This window comes from Cnephaeus nilssonii (assembly GCF_951640355.1).
Source record: "Cnephaeus nilssonii genome assembly, chromosome: 18".
Taxonomy (NCBI): Eukaryota; Metazoa; Chordata; class Mammalia; order Chiroptera; family Vespertilionidae; genus Cnephaeus; species Cnephaeus nilssonii.
The window spans coordinates 23,907,777-23,934,694 of record NC_137089.1 but is presented as its reverse complement, the minus strand read 5'-3'; the positions used below and the strand labels follow the sequence as shown (position 1 = coordinate 23,934,694).

Genomic DNA, 26,918 nt, shown 5'->3' with positions numbered 1-26,918 from the left:
GTAATGACTTTGAGTATCTTTTTACATCCTCCTATTTTTCATGTAATATGGATGATTTGAGCCCAGTGGTCATTCATCTTTTGTTTTCCAGGACATGTTATCCTTTCCGATTAGTAGGTAGTCAAGATATCCACAGAACCACCACAAACATACAAAATTAAATCCATAGAAGTTATCATTGACTTTGAACTTGGTATAAAATCAGTTCCTGATGTGATGATAAATGTTTTATACTTAAGTAATATTGTTTTAATTCAGAATATGGGACCCAAAATAAGTTTCATAAATAACTTTTGTAAACTATTCCCTAAGGCTTTTGTAATTAGTTGTTTCATCCAGTAGTGAAGAGGCAGAAATGGGAAATCAAGTTCATTCTTTTCATTGATGACTTCCTGTGTTTAATAGTAGAACTAGTCTGTAATTGTATTCTCTTTTTTACTGCCAGTAAAGTTTATTGTATTAAAATGCTGGGTAAAATCCAGTGTCTCTGTCATGGGTACTAATGGAAGTAGCTGATAGTGTGAGGTGATGGAAACATTTTATTTCTAAACACTTTTCAGTTTGCAGTTGATTTCTGTTACTCTAGGGGACTGATCCTTTACAGCTGTTAGAAAATGTAAGTGGGTTCCTCCCCTGCTGTGCAGATCTTTCCTTGTTTGGGAACCTTTCATGGCACAGTAGGGGCTTTTAAAAGTGTCACAAATGTAAGGCAATTTATATTGCAGTAAGCATGGAATTTTGTTGTTGCTGTTTATAGCAGACCATTGAAAGTTAAAAGTAAATGGAGGAGAAAGGCTGCTGAGTCTGGTGTGCTCGTGCAAGTAGCCTATTTTGAGTTAATAATGCCATCTCTTCTGGTCATCTGCACTTTCTCTGTTTTCCTTTTCTCTTCTACTCCAAATTGTCTTATTGTGATTTGAAAAATAAAAGTAGAGTAGAGTGATGAATCATAGACAAGAAATAGCATACATCCTGTCTTGATTAATATACTGGGGAGACGGCTGTAATCAGCCTTCACATGGTAGAACAGTATATTGAATAGGTAAGTGTTTTGAACTGGTGTGTACCTATTACAGAAATATTTCTCCAAGTACTCTGTGAGGCCCAGTTGTTAGCACATTGCTGAGAAAAAGAAAGCACTCTGTGGCTAAAGAAGATGCTTTTTAGTACCTTTTTATTCTCCGTTATGCTTTTACCACTTAGCATGGAGATTACAGCTATCACACTGGAATGCTAACTTCGCAGCAGATGTGGTCCTGAAGCATGTTACACATTCACCAGATGTTCTGTTTCTCTTTAGGGCAAACTTCTGGTTAGTTTCTTGTATCAAACACTATAAGAAATCAGAATTTGATGTTTATTTTAGACATACTGTGGTTGTTTATAAATAAGAGAGAAAAGTCACAGTCCTTTATAACCTGAAAGACTGGGTGATTTGCATAATATCAAATGAATTTGCTGCAGCTACATTTTATAAATCTTCTCCTAGTTGATATTGTGTCTACATTCTGTATGAAAAAGTTTGGGAAATATATATTTCAAGAAGTACCCCTTATGAAATAAACACTAGTCATATTCTTTGTTGATTGTGCAACAAATATTTATGATTTACATGCTCCTTCCAAATGAGCATTTGAAGCAGCTATGAAAGGTTTTTTGCTAATTTGACAACTTAAAACATTTCATAATTGAACAAATTGTGGATATTCTTAATCATAACATCTGCAGGATGTTGATTTATAAACACTGTAAAATTCTGTGTTCTTTTCGTGCTATGCATACTTCCTCTAGTGTATGCTTATAGTTCAAAAGAAGTATTTTCTTATCTATTTTCTTCAATCTTTGATTTTTAGCACTAGTCATAATTCTGAGTCTGGAAGAGATTTCATGATATTCCAAATTTCTGTGTTTTTCCTTCTCATCAGTAATGGTCCAGCAGTTTTATGTAACTTTAAGGATTATTGCTTTGAAAAAACAGCAGTAGTATCTAAGGAGAAATGTATCATCTTGTTTCTTTGGAATACAAGGAATAGAATAGCTGTTGGATAATTTAATAATTGAAAAAAGGGAGAATCACAGTGTCTTTTCTTTTGGGAACTTTGCTTTATTTGTGTTTGCTGTACATCTTCACTTTAGGGCGTCCAGCAAGAACAGTTTTATAGTGGATGTGTTTCAGAAGATACACTCTCTGTTCTTCCTGTTTTGAATAAAATATTTTGGAAAAAGCCCTTATGTCTGTGAGAATTCCACTGGTGAGAACTTGATCCTTTCCATTGGTGTCATTGTGGTTCTCTGTAGTGGTTGTAGCATAAATGCTTCTCTTTGAGATTAAAACAGAACAGCGACAGGCTCTTTTATTAACTAGAGGGCCGGTGCATGAAATTTGTGCACAGGGGGATGGGGTGGTCCCCTCAGCCCAGCCTGCACCCTCTCCAATCCGGGATCCCCAGGATCAGGCCTAAACTGGCAGATGTCCCTCTCACAATCTAGGACTGCTGGCTTCTAACTGCTCACCTGCCTGCCTGCGTGATCGTCCCTAACTACCCCCCCCCACGGCCAGCCTGGTCGCCCCTCACTGCTCCCCCCCCCCCCTGCTGGCCTGGTTCCCCCCAACTGCCCCCTTTGCTGGCCTGGTTGCCCCTTACTGCCCCCCCTGCCAGTCTGGTTGCCCCCAACTACCCCCCCACCACCACTCCCGCTGGCCTGGTCTCCCCCAACTGTCCCTCCTGCCGGCCTGGTCGCCCCCAACTGCCCCCCTCTGCCGGCCTGGTTGCCCCACGCAGCCTGCTGTTCGTTCGTCCGTCCAGTTGTTTCGGTCGTGACGGCCCCTGACTTTTTATATATTAGGATTACTCAGTGCTGACGCAACCTTAGCATTTACAAATCAAGAATCGTCACGATAACCAAAGATTATGTTTTTTGCATTGCCTAAGTTTGATATTGTTTTCTTATAGTCCTTTCTGTAGCTGTTGAAAGCAACCATTTTTTATTCAAAAATTTTTGGAGTTTATATTAACTTTTTTAGCTTATGTCATCTATCCCTATGTATGCACACCATTGCTAAATTGAGAAAGTTAACTAGAAGTTGATATGAACTGAATGTTTGTGTCCCTCCAAAGTTTATATGTCGAAGTCCTAACCCTAATGTGATATTACTTGGAGTCTTTGGGAGGTAACTAGGGTTAGATGAAATCATGAGGTGGGGCCCTAGTCCGATAGAATCTGTGTCCTTATAAGAAGAGATACTAGAGAGCTGGTACCCTCTCTCCATCCACAAGGAAGAAGGCAGGTAAGCTAGGAAGAGGGCTCTTGCCAGGAATCAGATGAGCCAGCACTTTGATCTTGGGTGTCCTGCCTTCCAAAACTGAGAAAATAAATTTCTGTTATTTAAGCCACCCAGTCTGTGATATTATGTTAAGGCAGCGCAAGAAGACTAATAAATAAGTGAAGCTCAACAATGGGCATATTAAGGCGATAAATGCATTATATAGGGCATTGCAACAAGGAAAAGGTGTTCTGCTTAATGTATGGGGTATGGCTCTGACCACTTTTATTCCTGATCTGAGAGCAGATATCTATTGAAATTTTTGTTTTATGACTCCATCTGTAAAATGTTATTGTTTAGTAGGATGGTAGGTACTTTGAGATATGTTGACCTTAAATATTTATGCAAGTTTAGTTGATTTTTTCTAGATAAGCACTTAATGTACTAGTCATAATTCAGTGTTAGATGATTATCATCTAAGCAGAGGTCTCTGTGGAAAAGGTCATGTGTTACTACCATAGCAAACAATATATCGCAACATTTCATTTTTATATCTCTCCTTGGTGAGGTTGTTGAAGAGAAATAACGGGGAACTGGAAAATAAGACTTCCCTCCCCACTGCCCCATATCAAACATTTCCTGCTCAAGTGTATTCATACTGCTGTTCATGTCCTTAATAGAATTTCATTTTAATTTTGTAAGGAAGGTAAATTTATTAGATATAGACCAAACATTTAGAATAATTTTTACTTTTTACCTATTATGAGTATTTCAACCAGAACATGCATCTCCTACCGTCTTGAAATGTGACCTGTAAAGTGTTTTGAGGACATTTGAACTGGGCTGCCTCTGGGGATAGGAATGTCTTTTTAAAGTTTTCCATCTGCTTTTTGAAGTCCTTGGAGAAAGTGTCTATAACATTTTCTAATCTATGGAGAGATGCTTGGAGAGAAAGACATGGTGGTAGTGAAATCAAATAAAATGCATATTTGCTAATTATTCTTAGTAACTTTTTATGGCCTCAAATGAGACCCTTTTTCACTTAAATTAGGCTTTTTACCTCTGTGTTTTGAACTGATTGCCAAGTTACCTTTTCCCAATGAAATTCTTGAGGAAGTAGTCTTCTCATCTTTCCTGTACTTTCTTAACAATCCTCAACTGATTTTAATTTTGAGTTTTGCTGAGAGCTTAGTGTGGCTTGATCCCTTCAGTGTAATGGACAGTTCTGCAGCAAATGGACCCGACTTTTATGCTCTTTGATCAGATCATAGCCTTCGACATTATGAATTTCTGTGTCTTGGACCCTCTGTGCAGTTCCTTAGAAACATCTGGTTTACCTCTTGAAATGCTTCTGTTACTGAACTCCTCAAATTCTTGCACCACTCTAGTTTTTCTCTTTCTTATCTATGTCTTTAAACTTAACTATCACTTTTGTGAGCATGTGATTTTTGTTATGAGTTAGAGAACAGAATGTACTCTATTTGAACTTTTAACCCTTGCTAAGTTTTTCTTTTTTTAAATGATTCTTGGATTATAAAAAACTAATAGAACAATATTTCAGAGAATTTGGAAAAGAGGAAAAATTCTGCATCTTGTCTCTTTAACACAATGATGGTTAAATAATTTGATGTTTTTTCCTTCTAAATATTTAAATATGCTTTAAAATTTTTAATGTTCTTATTTTTTTGTATCTATTTCACATTATATTACATACTAGAGGCCCAGTGCACGAAATTCGTGCACGGAGGGGGGGTTGTCCCTCAGCCCAGCCTGTACCCTCTCCAATCTGGGACTCCTGGAGGGATGTCCGACTGCCCGTTTAGGCCCGATCCCGGTGGGATCGAATCTAAACGGGCAGTCGGACATCCCTTTCACAATCCAGGACTGCTGGCTCCCAACTGCTTGCCTGCCTGCCTTCCTGATTGCCCCTAACCGCTTCTGCCTGCCAGCCTGATCACCCCCTAACCACTCTGCTGCCAGCCTGTTTGCCCCAACTTCCCTCCTCTGCCAGCCTGGTCACCCCTAACTGCCCTCTTCTACAGGGTTGATCACCTCCAACTGCCCTCCTTGCAGACTTGGTCCCTCTCAACTGCCCTCCCTTGCAGGCCGGGTGCCTCTCAACTGCCCTCTCCTGCTGGCCATCTTGTGGTGGCCATCTTGTGTCCACATGGGGGCAGGATCTTTGACCATATGGGGGCAGCTATATTGTGTGTTGCAGTGATGATCAATCTGCATATTACTCTTTTATTAGATAGGATAGAGGCCTGGTACAGGGGTGGGGGCCAGCTGGTTTGCCCTGAAGGGCGTCCTGGATCAGGTGGGGGTTCCCTTGGGGTGTGGGGCGGTCTGAGTGAGGGGCCTGTGGTGGTTTGCAGGCCGGCCACGACCCCTGGCAACCCAAGTGGAGGCCCTGGTATCTGGAACTTATTTTCCTTCTACAATTGAAACTTTGTAGCCTGGAGCAGAGCCAAGCCTGGGGCTCCCTCCGAGGCCGGCAGCCATTTGTGTTGGGGTTATAATTGAAACTTTGTTGCCTTAAGCGGGTGGGGCCGGCCAGGGTGTGCAGAAAGCTTTGCTTCCCCTGTTGCCGGCGGCAATCCTGGCCTGCTCTCTCAAGCTCCATTCTGCCGCCATTTGTTTGAATTTTTTTACCTTCTATAATTGAAACTTTGTAGCTTGAGTGGAGGCTTAGGCCTGGCAAGGGCAGGCGGAAAGCTTGGCTTCCTCTGTTACCTAGGAAACCTTGCTCTCTGTGGCTGTAGCCATCTTGGTTTGGGTTAATTTGCATACTCGCTCTGATTGGATGGTGGGCGTGGCTTGTGGGTGTGTTGGAGGTATGGTCAATTTGCATACTTGTCTATTATTAGATAGGATTGTGTTTTTAAATGATCTTTACCAACATTGTGGAAGTGGTACTATAAACTTTTGAAGGTATGAACACATGGTTGTGAATTAGGTAGTATCTCATTTTTTGTTATTATAAACATTTTTGATGATCACTTAGAAACATAACTTGGTATTGCGCCCCCCCCCCCCCCCCCCCCCCAATTTTTGCTGATTTCCAGCAAAGGAAAGTCTACCTTTGAGTTGTGGTGATCACTTAACTAATACCTACCTTACTAATGAAGTATGGGGAATATCTGATTTATTGATTAAAATACAATAAATTAAAATGCTCAGTAGGTAGAAGCCATTCTTAGAACCAGCCTTTTTCTTTTCTTACATATATTTTTATTGATTTCAGAGACAAAGGGAGAGGGAGAGAGAGGTAAAAACATCAATGATGGGAGAGAATAATTGATCAGCTGCCTCCTGGGATTTGAGCCAGCAACCGTGGCATGTGCCCTGACCAGGAATCAGACCCTTGACCTCCTGGTTCATAGGTTGACACTCAACCACTGAGCCACATTGGCCAGGCAGAACTAGCCTTTTTCCTTAAAGGTTGTTGCTGTTAGTAGTAGTATAGGGGAGTACCATTTTGAGTGTGACCCTATACTTTATTATACAATCTGGGACACTTCAGTCCCAAACCAATGCCAAATCGTGTGGAACATCAGGACAAGTGTAAACTGGGATCCAGCCATATTGGAATATACACCATCCTGTGATTAAACCACATCTTAACCATAAGTGGCATTTTTTTTAAAGTCACATTTTTCAGGTGAAAATTACATATTTTAGTTCAAATTTATTTGATTACAAATACTGTTGAATTATGGGTTGCTTTGAATAAGCCCAATGAAGTAAAATTCTCTATTTAAAAATAATTGTAAATATTATCGTTATTTTTTTTACAGTGCATTATTCTAAAAGAGACGTAAGTAAAATTTGCTATGTAATGTTGAGTCATCCTTTCTAAATTCAGAGACAGTCTTGTACAGTGCTCATTGAACTTCCTAATAACGTGGAATCTTTGCAGTGTTCCGGATTACTTTCAAGATTTTTTTCTCCTTTCCTTAATATTAATTACTCTGGATAAATCTGCTATTTTATTCTTCTTCTTGTATAACATAAGGAGAGCTGTTATACAATTCATCCAAATCTTTTTTAACAAGGACTAACTTACTAAAGCACCCATTTGTGCCAGGTATTTTGCTTGGTGCTTGGGACACAGTGGCTTCATTGGGAAAAATGTAGATATAGCAAGGCAACTATAGCATAGTGGGCTAATCTTGTGAAAGCAGTAGTATGGTGCACAAAGTGGGGACACTTAACCTGAACTTGGGGAACCTGAAAAGTTTCCAGAAAGAAGGGACTTCTGAGCTAAAGCCTGGAAGATGAGTAGTACATGTCTAGCTTTTCTCTTGCCTGCCATGTATATTAGTACTGCTGTATTAATTAACATATGGTTCAGACTTGTTGTCCACCCACCTCTTATCCTTTCTTTAAAAAAAAACAAACCATTTTTTTTTTTTTATTATTTCAGAGAGGAAGGGAGAGAGAGAAACATCAATGATGAGAGAGAATCATTGATTGGCTGCCTCCTGCACATCCCCTATTGGTGATTGAGCTCACAACCTGGGCATGTGCCCTCCACCAGAATCAAACCCGGGACCTTTCAGTCCGGAGGCTGATGCTCTATCCACTGAACCAGACCAGCTAGGGCTCTTGTCCTTTCTATAATTATTATTAGTAGTGTACCAAGAGACAAGCTTATGAGATGGTATGATTGCTGTAATTGGTCCCCAACTTCAGGCTCTCAATTGTACATGTATCTGTTTCTAGTTTTTCTAAACCTTTTAAAAATTCTGCCTGTTCTTGGGCTATATCACACTTAGATAGTAGTGAATTTTATAAGTTAAGTCTTAAAAGAAACATTTTTTAAAAATTTTCATTTTTATCCTCAAATTTGAGGCATTGAAACCATTGTGTTCATATCAATTTTACACATTAAGGTGTAAGATTGATTACAACTTTCCTAGAAGACTCTTCTACATTCTTAGAAATGGTTAAATTCTTAAAGTATAGTGAGTTGGTCATTGTGTCTCAGGTAATAGTTTAATAGGGTAGCTTGTTTTGGTTACATCAATTGCATATTTTTGTTAGTTGAATTTGGATTTTTAATTTTTGTTGTGTTGTAATTCCATCTCAGAAATGGGGGGAGCGTGGTTAATCCTAGTATATAAAAAGCCAGGGGCCATCATGACCGAAACAACCGGACAGACGACTGAACACAGGCTGTGTGGGGCGATAAGGCTGGCAGGGGGGTTAGTGAGGGACGACCAAACAACTGAACAGCAGGCTGTGTGGGGCGACCAGGCCGGCGGGGGTGGAGGGGCAGTTGGGGGCGACCAGGCTGGCAGGGTGGGGGGCAGTTAGGGCGATCAGGCAGGCAGGCAGGTGAGCAGTTAGGAGCCAGCAGTCCTGGATTGTGAAAGGGATGTCCGACTGCCGGTTTAGGTCCGATACCCGGGATTTGGGCCTAAATTGGCAGTCGGACATCCCCTGAGGGGTCCCAGATTGGAGAGTATGCAGGCTGGGCTGAGAGGACCCCCCACCCCAACCCCACCCCCCGTGCACAAATTTCGTGCACCGGGCCTCTAGTTCAATCATAAAAATGGTAAAAATAATCACCACATCTCAGGATAACAAGATTGTGACAATTGAACAGGACTCCAGTGCCTAAATCAGTGTCCTGAGGAGAGTTGGGGTTTGCTCCAGGAACATTGGGCACTGTTTGGGGAGACATTTTTGGTTGTCACCACCTGAGAGTGTGTTAATGGCAGCTGGTGGGTAGAAGTCGTGGTGCTGGGAAATACTCTACGCTCCACAGGACAGCTTCCCAGAACAAAGAATTTTCTGCCCCAAAATGTTAGTAGTACCCAGGTTGAGAAACCCTATTCTAAGTGGATTGTGGATCTGTATATGGTGAATTTAAGAATGTGATGATTTACATAAGCAATTGGGGGGGGGGGGGGGGAAGTGTGAATAGGAATTACTATGACACATGCCTGGAAATAGATTTTTATTGACTTCTTGAGTTATTTGCCTCTAGTCCCCAAAGTTTTTGATTATCCAGAGAAAAGAGTATTTATTTATTTATTCATTATAGCTCATAGAATAATTGTTTTGTGAGCTATGATAAAGGCTGGAAGAGGTTTGTTGGGATCAGTACTGCTAGAGTACAGTTCTGTTTTTTGGCAAGACAGGGCCACTGGTACCACAGTGCCCACTGTCTAGCTGCATTCTCCACTCCTTCTATTTTTGCACCTGAATGTCTATGAAATTAGGATGCATTTTTAATACATGGTGTCTTATAATTAAAATTGCCAGCCCTCTTGTCTTTTATTATACTCAGTGGAGTTTTAGACTTGATGAAATAATGTTATTATGCTTTCTAATCTTACTTTGCATGGAAGGAAATAGTGAGAAAAATAAAATTAAATTGCAATCTCTGAGAGTATTTACCTTTAGTCTATGCTGAGTGAGAAATGTGTGGCAGAAGATCGAATGACCTGCTATTTCATACTGCCTGTGCGGAGAAAGATCCCTGCATGAATCTTGGACATGGGAGAAGAGATTACATTGTTAAACCTTCTTTAGGATACAGTCAGTGCCAATAAAAGCTATTTCCATTCCTTCAAATAATTTGCTAAAGTGGCATGTTTTAGCTAAACATGTAGTACCCTGAGTAGCTTTACAGAATTACTTGTGAGTGAAAGTATTACAACTTTTAACTTTGGGGTTATGATATTGGGATGAGTAAAGTGTTCCCATTGCATCTAAATACTGCAGTAGGTTAGGAATAGTTCCAGAGCTTAATGAAATCAAGGGTTACAATCTAGTCCCCAGAATTTCTCCAATTGAAATATTAATTTTTAAGTAAAGTGTGTTCCTTGGACAGAGATTTAATGAGAAATCTCCATAATTTTGGAGTCTCTGTTGTCCATATATGTAGGATCCTGAAAATGCTTGATGCTTTTCCTTATGACCTGAGTCTGATTAAGGTGCTTCCAATTTCATAGTAATAGAATGAGAAAAGAAACCTCCTGACTGTAATGCAGGCCATTGATCTCCAGGGTGTATATTAAAACCCTGGAGATGGATGTAAATCGTCTCTGTCGGAGATATACGCGGCAGTTTTGTTTTGTTTTTAATTTACTAAAACTTTTATTTATATAATTAAAATTAGGATAACAACTTTCTAAAACTTGAAATTGGTGGTTTTCATGAATGTCCATTAAATGATCTGTAGATGATAAATTTTGAGATGCAGTGTTCCAGTGCTTGTTGAAATAAAAATTTAAGTGTTGGGAGGAAAAAATCTACCAATCTCTTCCTCCTCCTTCAGGGTTAGCCTTGGGCCTGTTTCCTGTGTGGGGAACCCCATATGCTCCTGAGTCTAGAACTTTTGTGCCTCCTCCTCCTCCTCCTCCTCCTCCTCCTCCTCCTCCTCCTCCTCCTCCTCCTTCTTTTTTTGACCCTAAGGGCGAGAGAGAGAGAGAGAGAGAGAGAGAGAGAGAGAGAGAGAGAAAGAAACATCCATCAGCTGCCTCTCATTAATGCCTCCACTGACTGGAATTGAACCTGCAACATTTTGGTGCATGGGACAAAGCTCCAACCAACTGAGCCATCCGGCTGAGCCATCAGGCCAGGGCCTTTTGCCCCTTCTTAAACTGTGTCTTTGTTACTGCTGCCTTTCTGGCCACTCTTGTTGTTAGGGTTCCTACACCATATTTTTAGTGAAACTGACTTTTTTCATTTGTCCATCTATATACTATTAGCACTTGAAGACACAATAGAGATAATTCAAATTTCAAAACTTACTTGTGGAGGATTCTTATCTGGTACCTGCTTTAACTCTTTTAAAATGTCAGATTTCTTTCAAGGGTAATTTGACTATTATTTACTATTATAACCATCACTATGTGATAAACATTAAATCAAATCATTTTTTTGTTTGAGGTAAATTAAAAATTGGTTGATTTTAAAACTTTTTTCAGGCAGTTTGGTTATTTGGCGGGTTTCCTCTGCTTCATTGTAGTTAATGGCAAAGCCAGAATTGCAGTGCAGGTCTCCTGTTTTCTCATCCTGCAACTACTCTTTTGCACTGTATTATTTTGCAAGGTAAGAAGCCAGGCCTTTGACTTTGAAGATTGATTTCTTCTTGGTAGTTATTAATGGTTTATTTACTTTAAAGGCCCAGATAACTATATGGGATTACCCAGATTTCCCCCCCCCCCCCCCCCCTTAGGGAACATTAAGCATTTGTGTAGTCTCAGGAATGTCACTGTGTGTCCTATCTTTTCCTCTCCACTAGAATGTCAGCTGCAAGGAACCTTTCTGTCTTCATCATCCTATTCTGGACAGCACCTAAAAGTCTGGCACATCAGAGCTTGGAATCAGTACTTGTCATGTGAATGTATGAATTTTCTGTTCAAGATTTTCTTCCCCAAAATAAGAGGAGGAAACATCTATAAGCCATTTGTAATGCCTTTATCTAACTGAGTTGTAATCTTCTCTGCAAGGAACAGACATACATCCTTTGGAGATAAAGGAGGGTGTTGGTGGTGTTGTTACGGTTTGAAAATGCTTTGAAATATTGCATATACTCTGATTAAACTTAGTTTTATAAGTAGGTATTGTTTAATCTGCCTTTGGCACATTTTCAAAAGCCTCAATATAGCTGCTGGCCCAGTAGCAGTGGACACTACAGTCTGGGACACATTTTGTTGTTGTTGTTGTTAATCCTTACCTGAGGATACTTTTTCCATTGATTTTTAAAGGGCGGGGGGTGGAGGGAGGGAGGGAGAGAGGTGAGATAGACACATCACGCCCTGACTGAGGCTGGGAATTGAACCTGCAACCCAGGTACGTGCCCTTGATCAAACCTGTGACTCATCAGGTGCAGGCCGACACTCTAACCACTTGGCGACATCATTCAGGGCTGGGACAATTTTTTTGGTAGGATGGGGTGGGGGCAATGATCTGAAAGAAGTTCAGTGAAAGTAAAACAAAGATAGTCCTTCCCCAGAGAGTTATTTGTGTTTCCCTAGATATTTATTTATTTATAGTTGTGCAGTTTATTTTTATTTCTATCAATGTAGCCCATAAAGGTTAATTCTATTTCAAACATCTGGCAGGATCCTGCCTGCCAATTGCGGAAGGGAATTATTTGGTCTGTTTTGTAGCCTTCCAACATCTTTCTGCAGTAATTTTCTTGGCTTACACTGTATTTCATCTTCCTCTCTAATCCAAGAGGCTCTCCATAGAAAAGCATCTTCAGGAGCTTCAGATTACTTAATGACAACTGACTCGACATGTGGCTTCTAGAGAGCTCTCTGTAAAAACTTCAAAAGATAACAGGACTACTGCATTGCTTGAGGTTGGTTTTTAGTGTGTACCTGTAGAGCCTATACCTCCAAGGTGCATTTGTTACCTAGCAGAGTACCATTTGTGCTGAGCATATTTTTATAATGTAACATTTTTGCTAGAGACCCACTTTCCGACAAATAGAGAAGGGTTATCTCTCTATTGCAGTGATTTTCAGCTGGTGTGCCTTGGTGCACTGGTGTGCTGCAAGAATTTTTAAAACGTGCAGTAGATGATTATTTAGTCAGGGGCACTGACCTTTTTTCCCTTAGCTTGTCACATTAAAAAAAAAAAGTGACAACAGCCAATGCAACAATAGTCATTTGGTGTGAATGAATTAAAATTATACCTTTTTTTTGGTCAGATTGGCAAGAAAATCTTTTTTTTAAATTTTTTTTTAATGTGCCTCAGAGTTTTAGTAATTTGTTTGTGAGCTTTGACATGAAAAAGGTTGAAAATCGCTGCTCTGCTAGGATCACCACTCCTGGCCTTTAGAATAGTCTTACCTTACTAGCTCTAGTCATATCACCTTGTGGGTAAGAGCATGTATTTATTTTCCTTTGCCCCTTGGGAATTGCTAGTTTTGATCACAGAGTGATTTAGGTGAAGCCTTCATCCACCTTCCTCATGGTAGACTTCCTGTTCTGGATAGGACAAGGATAAGAGTGACATTCTGTTGGGTCTCCTCCTGCTGAGAGCTGGGTGTTCTCTGGACCTTTGGCCTATCGTTCTTGCTCTTATCTATGGTGTATCTTTGGTGATCTCAGTGCTATCTGTGCTACTAATTGGCTGCCGATGAACTGAATTGATTACTGACGCACACTTAGCCGCTCCCCTTCTTCCCCACCAGGTACATACAAAGGAATGAAGTTCCATAAGAGCCAGGACCACATTTGGATGGTTCTCTGTTGCATCTCAGTCATGGTTATTCTCTTGAATCTTGAGGCCTTTTGAGAATTTGTGAAAGCCTTGGATCCTTTTTCTACAGGTGCATATGCATATGTTTTTGGGAAAAGGCGATTGCTACAGGCCTCCTTAAAAACAAGCCACAAGTTTTCTAACCTCAGATTTATTGTGGTTGCTGTGAAGATTTCTGCTTGATCATTTTCTCCGCATGGTAACTCTGTATTCCTTATCGTATAAAAATAAGTTTGGACAAAGCGGAGCATGTAGGGAAAAAGATGGGGACAAGAGAGGGTGAATGAAGAGTGCAATTATAAGTACCTCTGTTTCTCTGATTTAAATACTCCAAAGGAAATTATTTGCCCTTCCTAACCTTTTCTTTTCTATAATCTCTGTCACTTTTAATTCTTGCTAGCTTTCCCTTCTTTTGTTTGCAGTTAAGGATACTTTTAAAAGATTATGTCTTTCTGGCTTTTTTTCTTTTCTTTTAATGTATTTTTATTGATTTCAGAGAGGAAGGGAGAGGGGGAGAGAGATGGAAACATCAATGATGAGAGAATCATTGATCGGCTGCCTCCTGCACACCCCTACTGGGAATCGAACCCGGGACCCTTTAGTCTGCAGGCCAATGCTCTATCCACTAGGCCAAACCGGTTAAGGCCAGGCTTTTTTCTTATAGCACCTTTAATACTGATTTTCTAATCCAAATTGTTTAGCTACTTCACTTGGGTGGGCTGTATTTCCAATAACCTTTACTGAGTCCCCTGGGTAAGCTGGCACTGCTACTCGGTCCTCCTTTCCATCCCCACCCCCATTCTCAGTGTTGTTTTTAAAGTCACCTGTTGGGGAGAGGGCAGAGAGCTTATTTCCTTTGTTTGGAAGATTTATAAATAGGATCAGGAGATAGAAACTTACAGAGCACAAGCAATTATATTGTTATGTGCACAGTAATAATAGAACATCCAAGATTACTTTTTCTTGAAATCTAATTTCTGTACCTTGTCTTTGTTATTGAATCTTTTCTTCATTATACTGAATATAATTAGCTTATAGGTTTTTTTTTCTAAGAAGTATTTTTTCCCCTCTTATAATTTCTTTTCATGGTAGATTGTTCTTTTGACCATATTCACATTTGTACATATAAATTCTATTTCATAAAGTGGATGTTACAAATTCATAGTCCTTTTTGTTTAAGTCACATATACAACCTCTAATCTCTTTCTCCATTTTCCTGATTTTTTTCCTACTCCCAATATGGAGATGGAAAAAGGGGATAAGTTTGCACAACACTCTAGGATCACTGTAGTCAAGACCCAATTCTCCAAAAACGTTTTCTTTGACCCTGGTAACTAACCTAAACTGGATTATAGGTAGCATTTTTGAATAATAGGTGATGTTGCAGATCTGTTGAGCTCTTTTTTAGTTTATTCAGTGTATTGAGCTCTTGTGAATGATTTTATTTAAACCTCTTAACTACAGTATACTGTTTTCTCTCCCATTTTACAGTGGAGCAGATCCAAGCTCAGATAATTTGTAGTAGGTTACACAGCTAATGTGTGATAAAGATGGTATCTTTCTTAATTTGGGCTGCCTTAACAAATACCATAGACTGGGTGGTTTAAACAATAGGAATTTATTTCTCATAGTTCTAGAGACTGGAAGTCTAAGATTAAGGTGCCAGCAAATTTGGTGTCTGGTGAGGGTTGTCTCCTTGGTTGTTCACAGCCACCTCCTCACTGTGTCTTCACCTCAGTCTTCAGTACTGACTGTAGGGACACACACACACACACACACACACACACACACACACACACACACAGGTAGAGAGAGAGAGAGGGGGAGGGGGGAGAGAGGAAGAGAGATTGCATGCTTTCTGGTGTCTCTCCTTATAAGGGCACTAATCCCATTGTGAGGGCCCCACATAACCTCAGCTAAACCTTATTATTTCCAAAGTCCTCATTTCTAAATACTATTATATTGGGGGTTAGGCCTTTAACATATGAATTTGGGTTGGGTCACAATTTGATCTATAGAAGATGGTATTCAGACCAGGTTGGAAACTTCAGATTCTAAGTAAGTAGTCTGGTACACCATCCTATTTTCTGCTTCCATAGTTTAGGAGTGCTGATATCCAGAAGGCAAGTTGGCCAGCAAAAGAGAATTCTATCAGTATAGGTGTACATACTCCCTTAATATCATATGTATGGCATAATTCTTTTGCCAAAAACACACAAAATCACACATCCAAAGAAAACATGGAAAATAAGAGTAAGAATAAGTAAGAAAACAAAAGTCATCTATGACCTCACTCCCTGGAGAACTATTGCCATTACCATTTTAGTATATTTCTTTCCAGTCTTCCTCTTTAGGAGAAAGGAGTTACATATTGGCCTTATATGATATATAGTTTTATATTCTGCCTTTTTTCTTTTAGCATCTCATCATTCCATGCCAGTTAAATTTTTTAGAACCATTCTAAATGATTTTTGCCTCGAAGAAAACAAATTTGAGAGCTTCCAAGAAGGTAGATGACTGTATGAGCTTAGAGTGGGAGAAGTAGTCAAGATAGATGACTCAGAGCCCCTCAATGAGAGAGAAAACATAGAAGTAGCAGGTGTGGAAGGTGGGATTGATAAATTCAGTGTATACTTTTACAGAATGGAGTACCTATGACACTTCCCCCTGAAAATGCTCATTAAGTAAAGGACCATCTGGACTGGATGTTAGTTTTTTAACCCTTTGCACTCGCTTGCTTTTTTCTCGATTCCTGCTACCAATGCTAACGGTGTCGAGTCACACTCGACATCTGAGTACAAAAGGTTAAAATCGTCATCATCAGCCCTGGCTGGTGTGGCTGAGTTGGTTGGGTGTCATCCCATGCATCGAAAGGTTGCTGGGTTCAATTCCAGTCAGGACACATGCCTGGGTTGTGTGCTTGTTCCCTCCCTGATCGAGGATATGCAAGAGGCAACTAACTGATAGATGTTCTCTTCTCACATTGATGTTTCTCTCTTCCTCTCCCTAAAAATCAATAAAAATAAAGCTTTAAAAAAAATTGTCATCATCATAGGGCTGGAAGTTGAAACCACCAATTTCTTGGTGAGAAAATTAAGGTTCAGAAAGATGAATTTGTTAACTACCACCAGCTCCTTGGGCAGCCATATTGAAGAGGGAGCACTTTTTAAAAGAGGATGTCACTATAATTTTATCAGATTTCCCGTCCAGGTGGTACTTAGTAAATGGTTTCAGACCTCCCTCCCCCTCACCCCCCAAACAGTTTGTTCACTGCAAACAGTACTTCGAAAAAGTCATTATTATTCTCTGTTTTGAATATTTAGTACTCACTAGTGATACATCCCATTCTGCTTTTTGAACAACTTACAGAATAAAAAAATTCCTTTTGGTAGCCCCTTACTCCTTTTGGAAGGTGGGGAATAACTTGTACAAACTGTTTTTTTGTGTTATGAAAAGTACTAATGTGGCCATTCTGTTTTACGTTAAAAAAAACCTAGGTTGATAGGAAAGGTAAATCAAGGGTAATTGATTATCCTATTATAGAAAAGCCTTCTGCTTCTCAAAAAATTGCATGAAAATGTTCCTTTTTCCACATAAAAATTTTACTTTAGGGTTAAGAACTAGAGGAAGTCTTAGCTATTTTGAGATCTAATGTTTTTCTCCCTTTGGATAATGTAAATGACCATGTTTCTCTCTTTGTTGTGATTGCCAGAGTGCTCAGACTAAATTTATATATTTTAATTAAAATATCCGTGGCTTGCTTTACCTTGTAGGTCTTTGCCTCACACACATTTAGTTTCCACTTTCTGTATTCTAATTCACATTTTCTCTGGCCCTGATTTTACTGATTACTTTGTGTTTTCATGCTACTTCATGTCCTTTGTGAATATCATAAAATGGATGGTAAGATGGAGATACCTAATTTCCTAATTTGACTTTTCTCTAGTGCATTAACAATAATCGTGCTTTTAAAACATTCCTTTCTTTTGGAATCTATATATATATAAATCCAGGGACCGCAATGCTGTAACGACCAGAATGACTGGTCACTATGATGCCCACTTGACGGCCAGCAAACCGCCTGATCAGGGGGTGTGACTGGCCAGCCAACCTCCCATGGCCCTCCCCCCAGCTGGCTCCGCCCCTGATAGGCCTCTCCCACCCCAATCAAGGGCGGGGTGACCCTTCCCCCCCTGCCAGCCCCATACCCCATCGACCTGCAGCCCCTCCCCCCAACTGGCCCGCCCCTGATTGTTCCCCCTACCCCAATAGGGGGTGAGGCTAGCCGGCTAACCTCCTGCAGCCCCTCCCCCCAGCTGGCCCTGCCCCAGATGGGCCCCCACTACCCTGATCAGGGTAGGCCCGCAGGCCAACCTCCCGCCATCTCTTCCTCCTGACAGTCCCAGCCCTGATCTGCCGATTGGGGCCAGGCCGGCCGGACCCCACCCGTGCATGAATTCGTGCACTGGGCCTCTAGTACTTTAATAAGCACCTAACTGCCAGCATTAATCTAGTACCTGATATAGAGCTGTAAATGTGACACGGGTGTTACCTGTCCTCTTGAAAGAGTCTATTGCATGAAAAAAATATATTTTTCTAAATCTCTAAATTCTCATTTGGTCTTCTAATATATCAAGCTCTTAATTGTTGTAAGAGGTAGCAGTGGCCAGTAGGTTATTCTTTAAATGAGACTTCTTCGTGGTGAGAGGTAAGGGGTCTAAAACTCTTGGTACCATGAAGGTGAATTCACTTTGTATAAACAGATCTCAAATGGCATCGTACAATTAATTAACTTAGTCGCTGTTCTCTAATATCCACTTACGTGCATGTGTTTTCATGACGAAGGGCATATATATTTCAACTTCTTATAACCTCAAAGAAATAGGATCTTCTGGATATGTTTCATGAATTGAATAAGATGATAATAATGAATTTGTTACAGTTTGTACGTGTTATTTTATTATTTTCTGTGAAGAATCTAGTTCCTTTCATAGAAGACTTCTTGAGACACATTAAGACCTGATTTCCAATAATTTTCAAAACTCTTATAAGGTTTAAAAGATGAAGTGATAGCCCCCTTACTCCCATTCCCTTATTCTCAGTTTGGTATTAAGAAGAGATTATTTGTCAGAATTCATCAACATTTTAAAGAAGAAATTAAACCACCTAGGACAAATGAACTACTTAAATATTTTCTGTAAGATTATTAAGAAAGGCAGTATTTTTATTACTCCAATTTAAATGGAATAGGTAGAGTAGAAATTATATTGGACACTATATTGTGAAAAATTGAACTGTTACCACACTTGTTAGGCAGTCATAGGTGTGGCCTTTATAACACATGTACTAATTGAAAGAAAAAAAGGATGAATATGTGATACAGACTGGGTGAAGATAATATGGAAGTTTTAAAAAATGTGTGTACTCCATTGTTCTCTCCACCCAAAGAAGACTCGTATTTAATTCTTTTTCCAAATGCACATTCTGTTTGCGTAAATCTACATCTGCTACTAGCTTTGAACATTGCCTGAAACGTATGTGCAGCTTGGCAGAAAATCTGATATGAAGAGAAAAGTACAGGATCGTTTGTCTTGTTAAATAATGGAGCAGAGCCTTCACAGTTCCTAGCCTTCCCGTGCTCACTGGTGTCCCATGGTGCTGCTGGGAAAGAGGCTTATGATTATTTTCTTAACAGTCCTGCATGGGTTAGCCCTCATCATAGAACAGATAGGAGATTCCGATGTATTTCACTTCCCTATTCTGTTTGTTGAAATCATTGATTTGTTTCAGCATTGTTTGTTTGTTTGCTTTTAAAGCCATCTCTTGATTGGGCTTAATTTGTTTCTTTGTACAAAGTAGTAGAAAGAGTGTGTACTACTAGATTTGGTCTCTGTTCCCTTACTTGATGTTTTTGTACAGGTCATCTGTGATCTGAGCCAGTTCTTAGTTATAAAGCAGTCTTGGCATAAGTTTCAAATAGTAACACAGAATGAAATATTTTAGGAGTTTGATTACATATTTGCGATAATTATCAACTTTGACATTTAAAAATCTTTGAAGGTAGTTTCATCATTTAAAATCTTACTGGAGTGCTGAATTATTGGCTAACTTAGTATCAAACCAGGTACATGTGGTGGTTTCTGAAAACTTTTCGAAATTGTGGATTTCTGTTGTATTTCTTTATTATGCTTTATTTATTCAGAAATAATTTATACTTTGCCAGTATGAAGAGATGAATTTTTGTAAATGGGTGGTTGCCTGGGCTTTGAAGTCAAATTCTGAAGTAAAATTGAGTCCTGCCACTTTACAAGCTGTGGGAGACAGCTTTCTAAAAGGATTTCAATAATCGTGATTAGCTCGTTAGAGTTATTGTGAGGAATAAAGTCAGATAACATATGTAGATCACTTAGCAGGAAGTCTGACATAATAAGTGCTCACTAAGTGCTAGTTTCTTTCTTGGTGCTTAGCTCTACCCTTTCCTTTCAGGCTATACTGTCTATATGTTTCAAATATAATTTTATAACATTTTAAAATAATTTGGATTTGATATAATATTAAATCATTAAGGCAATAGATCCATTAAATTTTTAAAATTTAAATTAAGTTACTTTGTCCTTTAAGAGTTCCCTAATGAGATATCTGTAAAACACTTTCTTCCCTTTGATCTGAGAGAGCTCGAGTTTTAGAGTATGCTGCAGCTGTACCAGTAACTTTCTACTTTCTGCTCATCCCTAGCCTGGCCAACTATGGGCTGTTCTTTGTTCCTGTTTTTCAGTGAGAAATTTTGTTTCATGAGGGCTTCCTTAAAATAATGAAATAAAAAAGATAACTTTAAAAATGAGAGTGAGGAATTGAAGGTGAAAAGAATGCTAGCTAATTATTCGACTCCTACTGAAAGGCTTCTAATCCATGTCCTCCCCAGTGATCTTCAGGAGAACTCAAATCTCAAACGCCTGGTGATTATTTGGCAGAGTAATTCTATAGCATTTAAATATAGGACAACGTATTATTTTCAGTGTTTTCATATTTGGAGATAAAACAAGAGAAAGCCCAACAAATGTGGTGGATTTAAAAAATATATATTACTGTATTGATTTTAGAGAGGAAGGGGGAATGAGGGAGAGATAGAAACATCAGCGATGAGAGAGAATCATCGATCAGCTGCCTCCTGCAAGTCCCCTACTGGGGATTGAGCCTGCAACCCAGCCATGTGTCCTGACTAGGAATCAAACCATCACCTCCTGGTTCATAAGTTGAAGCTCAACCACTGAGCCTGTCTGTGGTGGATTTTTGAAAGGAATAGTTATTGGGCAGTCTGCCTCAGTTAAGACAGTTTTAGTTTTCAGCAATTTAAAATTGACTATTTTGCAAAGGGTATCTGGAAAAAGTGAATGTGAATATATTGATGCCAGACTTCGGAAAATTATTTAGTTTTGTAAACCAGACTCTTCTTTGCGAGAGACTTAACAAATTAAGACAATTGTAAAGGTTGGAGAGATTTAGAAAACTTCAGCTCATTTTTACAATCCTTCAAAGTTTTGTATCACCACCTCAGTTACATCTAAGTGTAGCTTTTGTAGAAAATGGAATTGGCTTAGTAGTAACTACTAATTTGTCTTTGATTTTCATTTGCTGTGTACTACTTCAATAGGGTGTTAGCTTTTTAAACTACAAATGTTTAAAAAGCTCTTTTCTAAACTTTTCACTATGCAGTTCTGAGCCCTTCTGTTGAATATTATCATAAACTCTAAAATAGTCCCCCCTTCAAAAAAATTTTCCCCTTGCTATTCATCTTTGGGAAATTCCCCAGGATTATTTAGCCATTAACTCAGAAGTAGTATCATTGGTTGAAATTGCTGCTTGGGTTTCTGTTAAATAAGAGAACTTTAGAACGAAAATGAAAGCGTGTCTAACCTGGACCAGCTCTACAAAGTTGCCTATAAGTGCTTGTTTCTTACTTCATTGATCTGCATTAACTCAACAATGTGGAGTTCAGGCACTTTATGTCAAGGGGCCCCATTTTTCCTTTTCCTCTTGTTTCTTTGAAGAGATTCTTTTTGTTCTTAGGTGTGAGGCACTCCCTAGATAGGAGTGAACCTTATCTATGTCTAGTCACATCTTTTATATCCTCCTATTAAATAAAACTCCAGCCCAGGAACATGAGGCTGGCTGGGCATGAGAAGGCAAACAGCTCCAGCTCCCACTTGCCAGAGCCTGTGGGCTGACACAGCATTGTCACAGTCACTTCCAGATAGTATGAGCCTGTGCCCCGTACCTGGTATATTAGTGCTATAGCTCATTTGGGTTTCTTGTATGTATACCTAGCCACCCTTAATAGAACTCCTGAGAGAGACTAGCATAGTCACACAAGCAATGGCGTTTGTTCCGGAGATCAGAATCTGGAATGACCGGTCCTTATTTTTCTTGTAAAATTTACTGGCATGTCACCATTTCAGGATTTTTTTCTTTGTCTCTTCTGTAGGCCAGAGGGGTAAGTAGGTGTGGTGGCTGAGATCTGTTCATTAATGGTGCTGCCTGGAAGCACAGTTTTGAGACAGTTTAATGCAGTGGTCACCAACCTTTCTGACCCCACGGGCCACCAGTGGTCCGTGGACTATCAGTTGGCGACACTGGTTTAGTGGACAGTCTGCTCTACATTTCTTATCTCTACTTAGGTTTACCAGGATGCTTTTGCAGGTTTTTGGTTTTGGACTTTTGAAAACTTGGGTTGGAGGAGGAGAAAAAACTGTGTGGATTAAGGAAGACAAGGACTATATATCAGAAGGACACAGACCTAAAAGTTTGCAGAGATAAAGCAATTCACTTGGCTGTTTGTGAGTTGTTTCTTGTTACTTGGTTTGTATATACATAGAAAAAAATATCACTTTTTAAGAATTTTATTGAATCAAAATGACCTTTTCAAACCATGCAATTTTTGGCGCTTCATATGAATAGTCCTGGAGAGGACTGGCCCTCAGTGGTCCCCAACTTTACTTTGGAGCTCAAGCACCCCATCCTTATCTTGTCACAGATCACTTGCAGTCCTTGTTTTTCCGTGTGGGGTCTCCAAGAGGACATTTTATCTTTTTTTTTTTTTTAAGGTTGTGTGTTTTTGTTTTGTTTGATTTTTAAAATTGCGATGTTAATTCCAAACCAAAATAGAGAATGTCTGGAAATTTCACATAGAATAGGCCCAGCACATATTTTTTTTGTGTGTGTAATAGCGAAATTCCATAGCATTTTAGATTTTCAAAAGCATTTTTGTCAACTCGCCTCTCGTTGATCTTAACTGTTAAATTTTTATATTCATCTATAATATTTAGGACATATGATAATTTTAACCACATTAAAAATAAGTTTTTAATAAAGTCTTACAAAATCTGTGTCATGGTTTTCTGAGCTGTAGAAGCAGAAAGTGGAATTGCCTCCCCCTGTCCCCAGTAATATCTCTCCATTTCTATATTCTGATTCTCAGAAATAAATACAGTGGAGGATGGTAGGTAACTCCATAGGATGGCAGGCCTCATCCCTTAGTCTCTTCCCTTGCTGAGAGAAACACTTCATTTTCATTCTTTTCCTTATCCAGGGGGCTGTAAGGAAGGTAAGACTTTGGATGAAGACGAATTTGGAGGTTTGCTACTGATCATAGAGTTTTTACGGTCTGCATACTGAAAATGCTATTGTAAAATCTGTTGTATTTAGGCTACTGAAGGGGAGACTTAGTAAGATATTACAGAATATCTTTCAGAGAAATGCATTGCTTTTGAAAGTGTTAATGTATGCTGCCTCAGGGCCTGCTTTAGTTTACAGAAAAATCATTACTTATAGTTAATATATCTGATGAACAGTGTGGAGTCATAGCATTTTGCCTGGGATGAGCTCAGATCTTTCTGGAGATGGGAAAACTAAGCATCAGAGAAAGATCATTAACTGGCCAGCAAAATTCCCCACGGGAGAAATCTTAGAGCTGGCATGAGAACCTTGATCTCTAGATTCAATTCTTTTCTTCTTTGCTACTATTGCCAGTTAGTAGAATCTAACTTCGGTCTATGTTATAGCTATATGGTACACTTAACATGTGCTTTGGAAGTATTGATTGTTTAAAAATCATCCTAGAAAATCATGTTTGTACTGTCAATTGCTTGGTAATCTCTCCCCATCTCTTCTTTCCTATCCCTTTAAAATAAATGGTAATTTGTCTGGTTCTCCCTTTACTTGTGATATTGAAACTTTATTTGTAAGCCAAATTGGATTAAATTTTATTGGCCAAATCTGATTTTACTTTACTTTCAAAAAGTTACGGAATTTTAAAACAGTAAGAGGCCATAGCAGTGGTTTTGTCCTAAATTTATGTGGCTGATATGAATCTGTTAAACTAGCTGGGGAAGGGGTCTCGTGTGGCTAAAGAGACCAAAATTTAAGATGAAAGATAGATATAATACTATTATTTTTAATTTTGTCCCTCTTTTTGAGACCATCATATTGTGTATAAAAGGAAAAATTGAAAAACAACACTGTAATTCTTTTAAAAAATATTTCTGTTAATTTCAGAGAGGAAGGGAGAAGGAGAGAGAGAGATAGAAACATCAATGATGCAAGAGAATCATTGATTGGTTGCCTCCTGCATGTCCCCACTGGGGATCGAACCCGCAACCCAGGCATGTGCCCTTGACCGGAATCAAACCTGGGAAGCTTCAGTCCCCAGGCCAAGGCTCTATCCACTGAGCCAAACCGGAGAGGGCATCAGTGTAATTCTTGAGTAGTTGATGAGTTGGCTGCCATTTTTTAATCATGAGAAATAGAACCTCCCTTGGAATAAGCAGATTTATAATTTCTTTGCCTAGTAACAAGTGTTGAAGAATAAGACTGTATCCATCCAAGGGAGGTTCTTTTACACTTTATGATCCTGAATTTTGTTTGCTTTGTGAAATTGTAGTGCTATAACCAAGGAAATGATAGACATATAACCTTACTTTTGTTGAAACTGGATTGTGCTTTAAAAATGAAATGGTTAGATTTTGAATTAAGAAATATATTTACTCAACATAGTTATACTTTCATTATATAGAAATAGCTTAGATGTTATATTGACTATAAAATTTTCTACTGTATCACATATTTGCTATTCATTATTGGGTTATATTGCTCTTCTAATGTTTTATTTACTGTCAGTTTGCACCTATTTTTCTAGTAATGCTGCTTTATTATATACATTGTAGTTATTAATATGACAAAAGCAAAAGTCATCCAATCTTTTTATTCCATACATGGAGATTAAAATAAAACTCTATTCTAATAAAAATATTATCTATTACTTAACCCAAAGCAACAAGAAAAAGGAATTCTTTTTTAAATTTAGCATATGCAGCAGGGGGCACCAGATGAAGGCAAAAATGAATTCTTCTTTTTTAAGCCAGCTACAGCTTGTATCCTGTTCATATTTAAATAATGTGGTAATTAATTGTTTCCCCATTAGTTTTCTTAATGGTTTTAACTTTTCAGTTCTCAAAGCTGTGTTGAAGAAGACATTGATAACAATTCTCACATATTGATTCCAATGAAATTTCTTACAGCCAGTTTAGTAATTACACAAATTTTTTTCTTAAGCATATACTATTTTTAAGTTTTTTCAAAGGGGGAGTGGAAACTACATTTAATAAATAATCGCTTGTTTAGCACAGGTATTATTGTGTTTTTAATACCTTTTCTACAAAATGTTTTTTCACTGATTAAAAAAGGAAAGTCCCAGTGATTTAAAATGATTTGAAAGCTTAATTTTTTCTTTGTATGCGAGCTGAATGAATTTTAAGTCTGGAAACCTGTTCCCATTAGCTAATAAATAGTTGTACAGAAATTACATTGGTGGCATCATTCAGTAATTTCTCTCTTCTCCCCCTCCTCCCCATTGTTTAGTCCAATATCAGATGGAGATGATGCGCAGCCTTCGCCATGTCAACATTGACCATCTCCACGTGGGCTGGTACCAGTCCACATACTACGGCTCGTTCGTCACCAGGGCGCTCTTGGATTCTCAGTTCAGCTACCAGCATGCCATTGAAGAGTCTGTTGTTCTCATTTACGGTTTGTAGGAGTTTCCTTTATTATTCTTTTCTTCCCTTAATATTATTACTGCTACTATTTTTGCTTTCTGTCTTTTTGCCTCTAAGAGCAGCCTGGCAGGCCTTCTCAAGTAAATACCAACCCTGTTTCTGCAGCAGCCTCAGCAGCAGCTAAGTCTAGACAGGGTTTCCTTCTTTCTGTTTATTTTTCTTGCTATCAGAGCCCTGATGTGTACATTTTGGAATGCTGGAGTAGCTGCTTCATTTTTATTCCTCCATCTCCCCTCCCTCATTTGAAGGGGCTGGTGGAACTAGACCAGATGTCTAACAAACCCCGATTGCTGGAGTGTCTGGCTCTGTACGTGACTGACCAATCATAACACAGCGTGCCAAGTTTTTTTTATACCTCTGACAGCAGCGTACAAAACCTGGACTGTTTCTTAGCACAAAGATTTTTTTCTTTTCGGCCTATTTAATGGTGTTTCCTCAAGCTCTCCAGACCAGATGTTCTGTGCTGTATCAGAACTGTAGGCAATTTAACAGCTTTATAGCCTTCCCCCTCCCCAAACACTCACAGTTTGCCATATCTGGCAGACTTGCATATAGTTTCCAGCTGAGAAGTAAATGTAACGTCCTGAGTATCTGTCAGAAAAAATACTAATGAATACGATCAATCTTATGAGCTGCCCCAAAATTGTTTCAGTATGTTAACAATTGGATTACAGTAAAGAACAAGTTGTTAAAGTGTACTTATATTGGCTGGAAACATTGCATCATCAGACCTTGATGAATTTTCCACTTGTTTCAATCTATTTTGGTTTTCATTTTATCACCTATTGCTAAAAGTTTCACTGTGTTAAGTTTCAGACAACATGAATGTTAACACAGGTTTTAGGCGAATATTGGCATGCCGGAGCCGTTATCATGCAGCAAGTGCTAAGCTCCCTTCCTCATGGACTGTTTAAGCAGTTAGTTTTGACATAATGAGTTTCTCTAAAACTAAAAAGACACTTTTGTCATAGCACTTTGACTTTAGTGATTTTTTTTAAAAATCTGCTTTAACCAAGAAATTTAAATAATGCATATTAATATGGATAAATTTTGTTTGCAGGGCTATTCATCTAAATTAGTTGACCGAAGAACCACACAGATGCGTGCACTGAATTTTAATACTTAATATTCATCAGTGTTTTTCTTCTAATTATAACAGATGTATATAAAATGTATAGAACATATATTTGATTTTCATCATGATTGCTGGTTCTAGCTGAGGAAATTATTCTACCTGTTACAAATAGGATAAGTTCCTCCATTTTCACTTCCTATTTGCTATACTAGTTTGAATCTGTTTCAAACTGTGTTCT

At 38.9% G+C, this 26,918-nt stretch overlaps 1 protein-coding gene across 1 annotated transcript in view; it reads left to right on the top strand.

Moving 5' to 3' along the window:
* The window catches only part of EIF3H (eukaryotic translation initiation factor 3 subunit H), a 96,559-nt gene that overhangs the window by 54,696 nt on the left and 14,945 nt on the right, over positions 1-26,918 (top strand). The window contains exon 3 of the mRNA XM_079796036.1: positions 25,409-25,576. Coding sequence (XP_079652162.1) covers positions 25,409-25,576 — 168 coding nt within the window. The remainder of the gene's footprint in view (positions 1-25,408; positions 25,577-26,918) is intronic.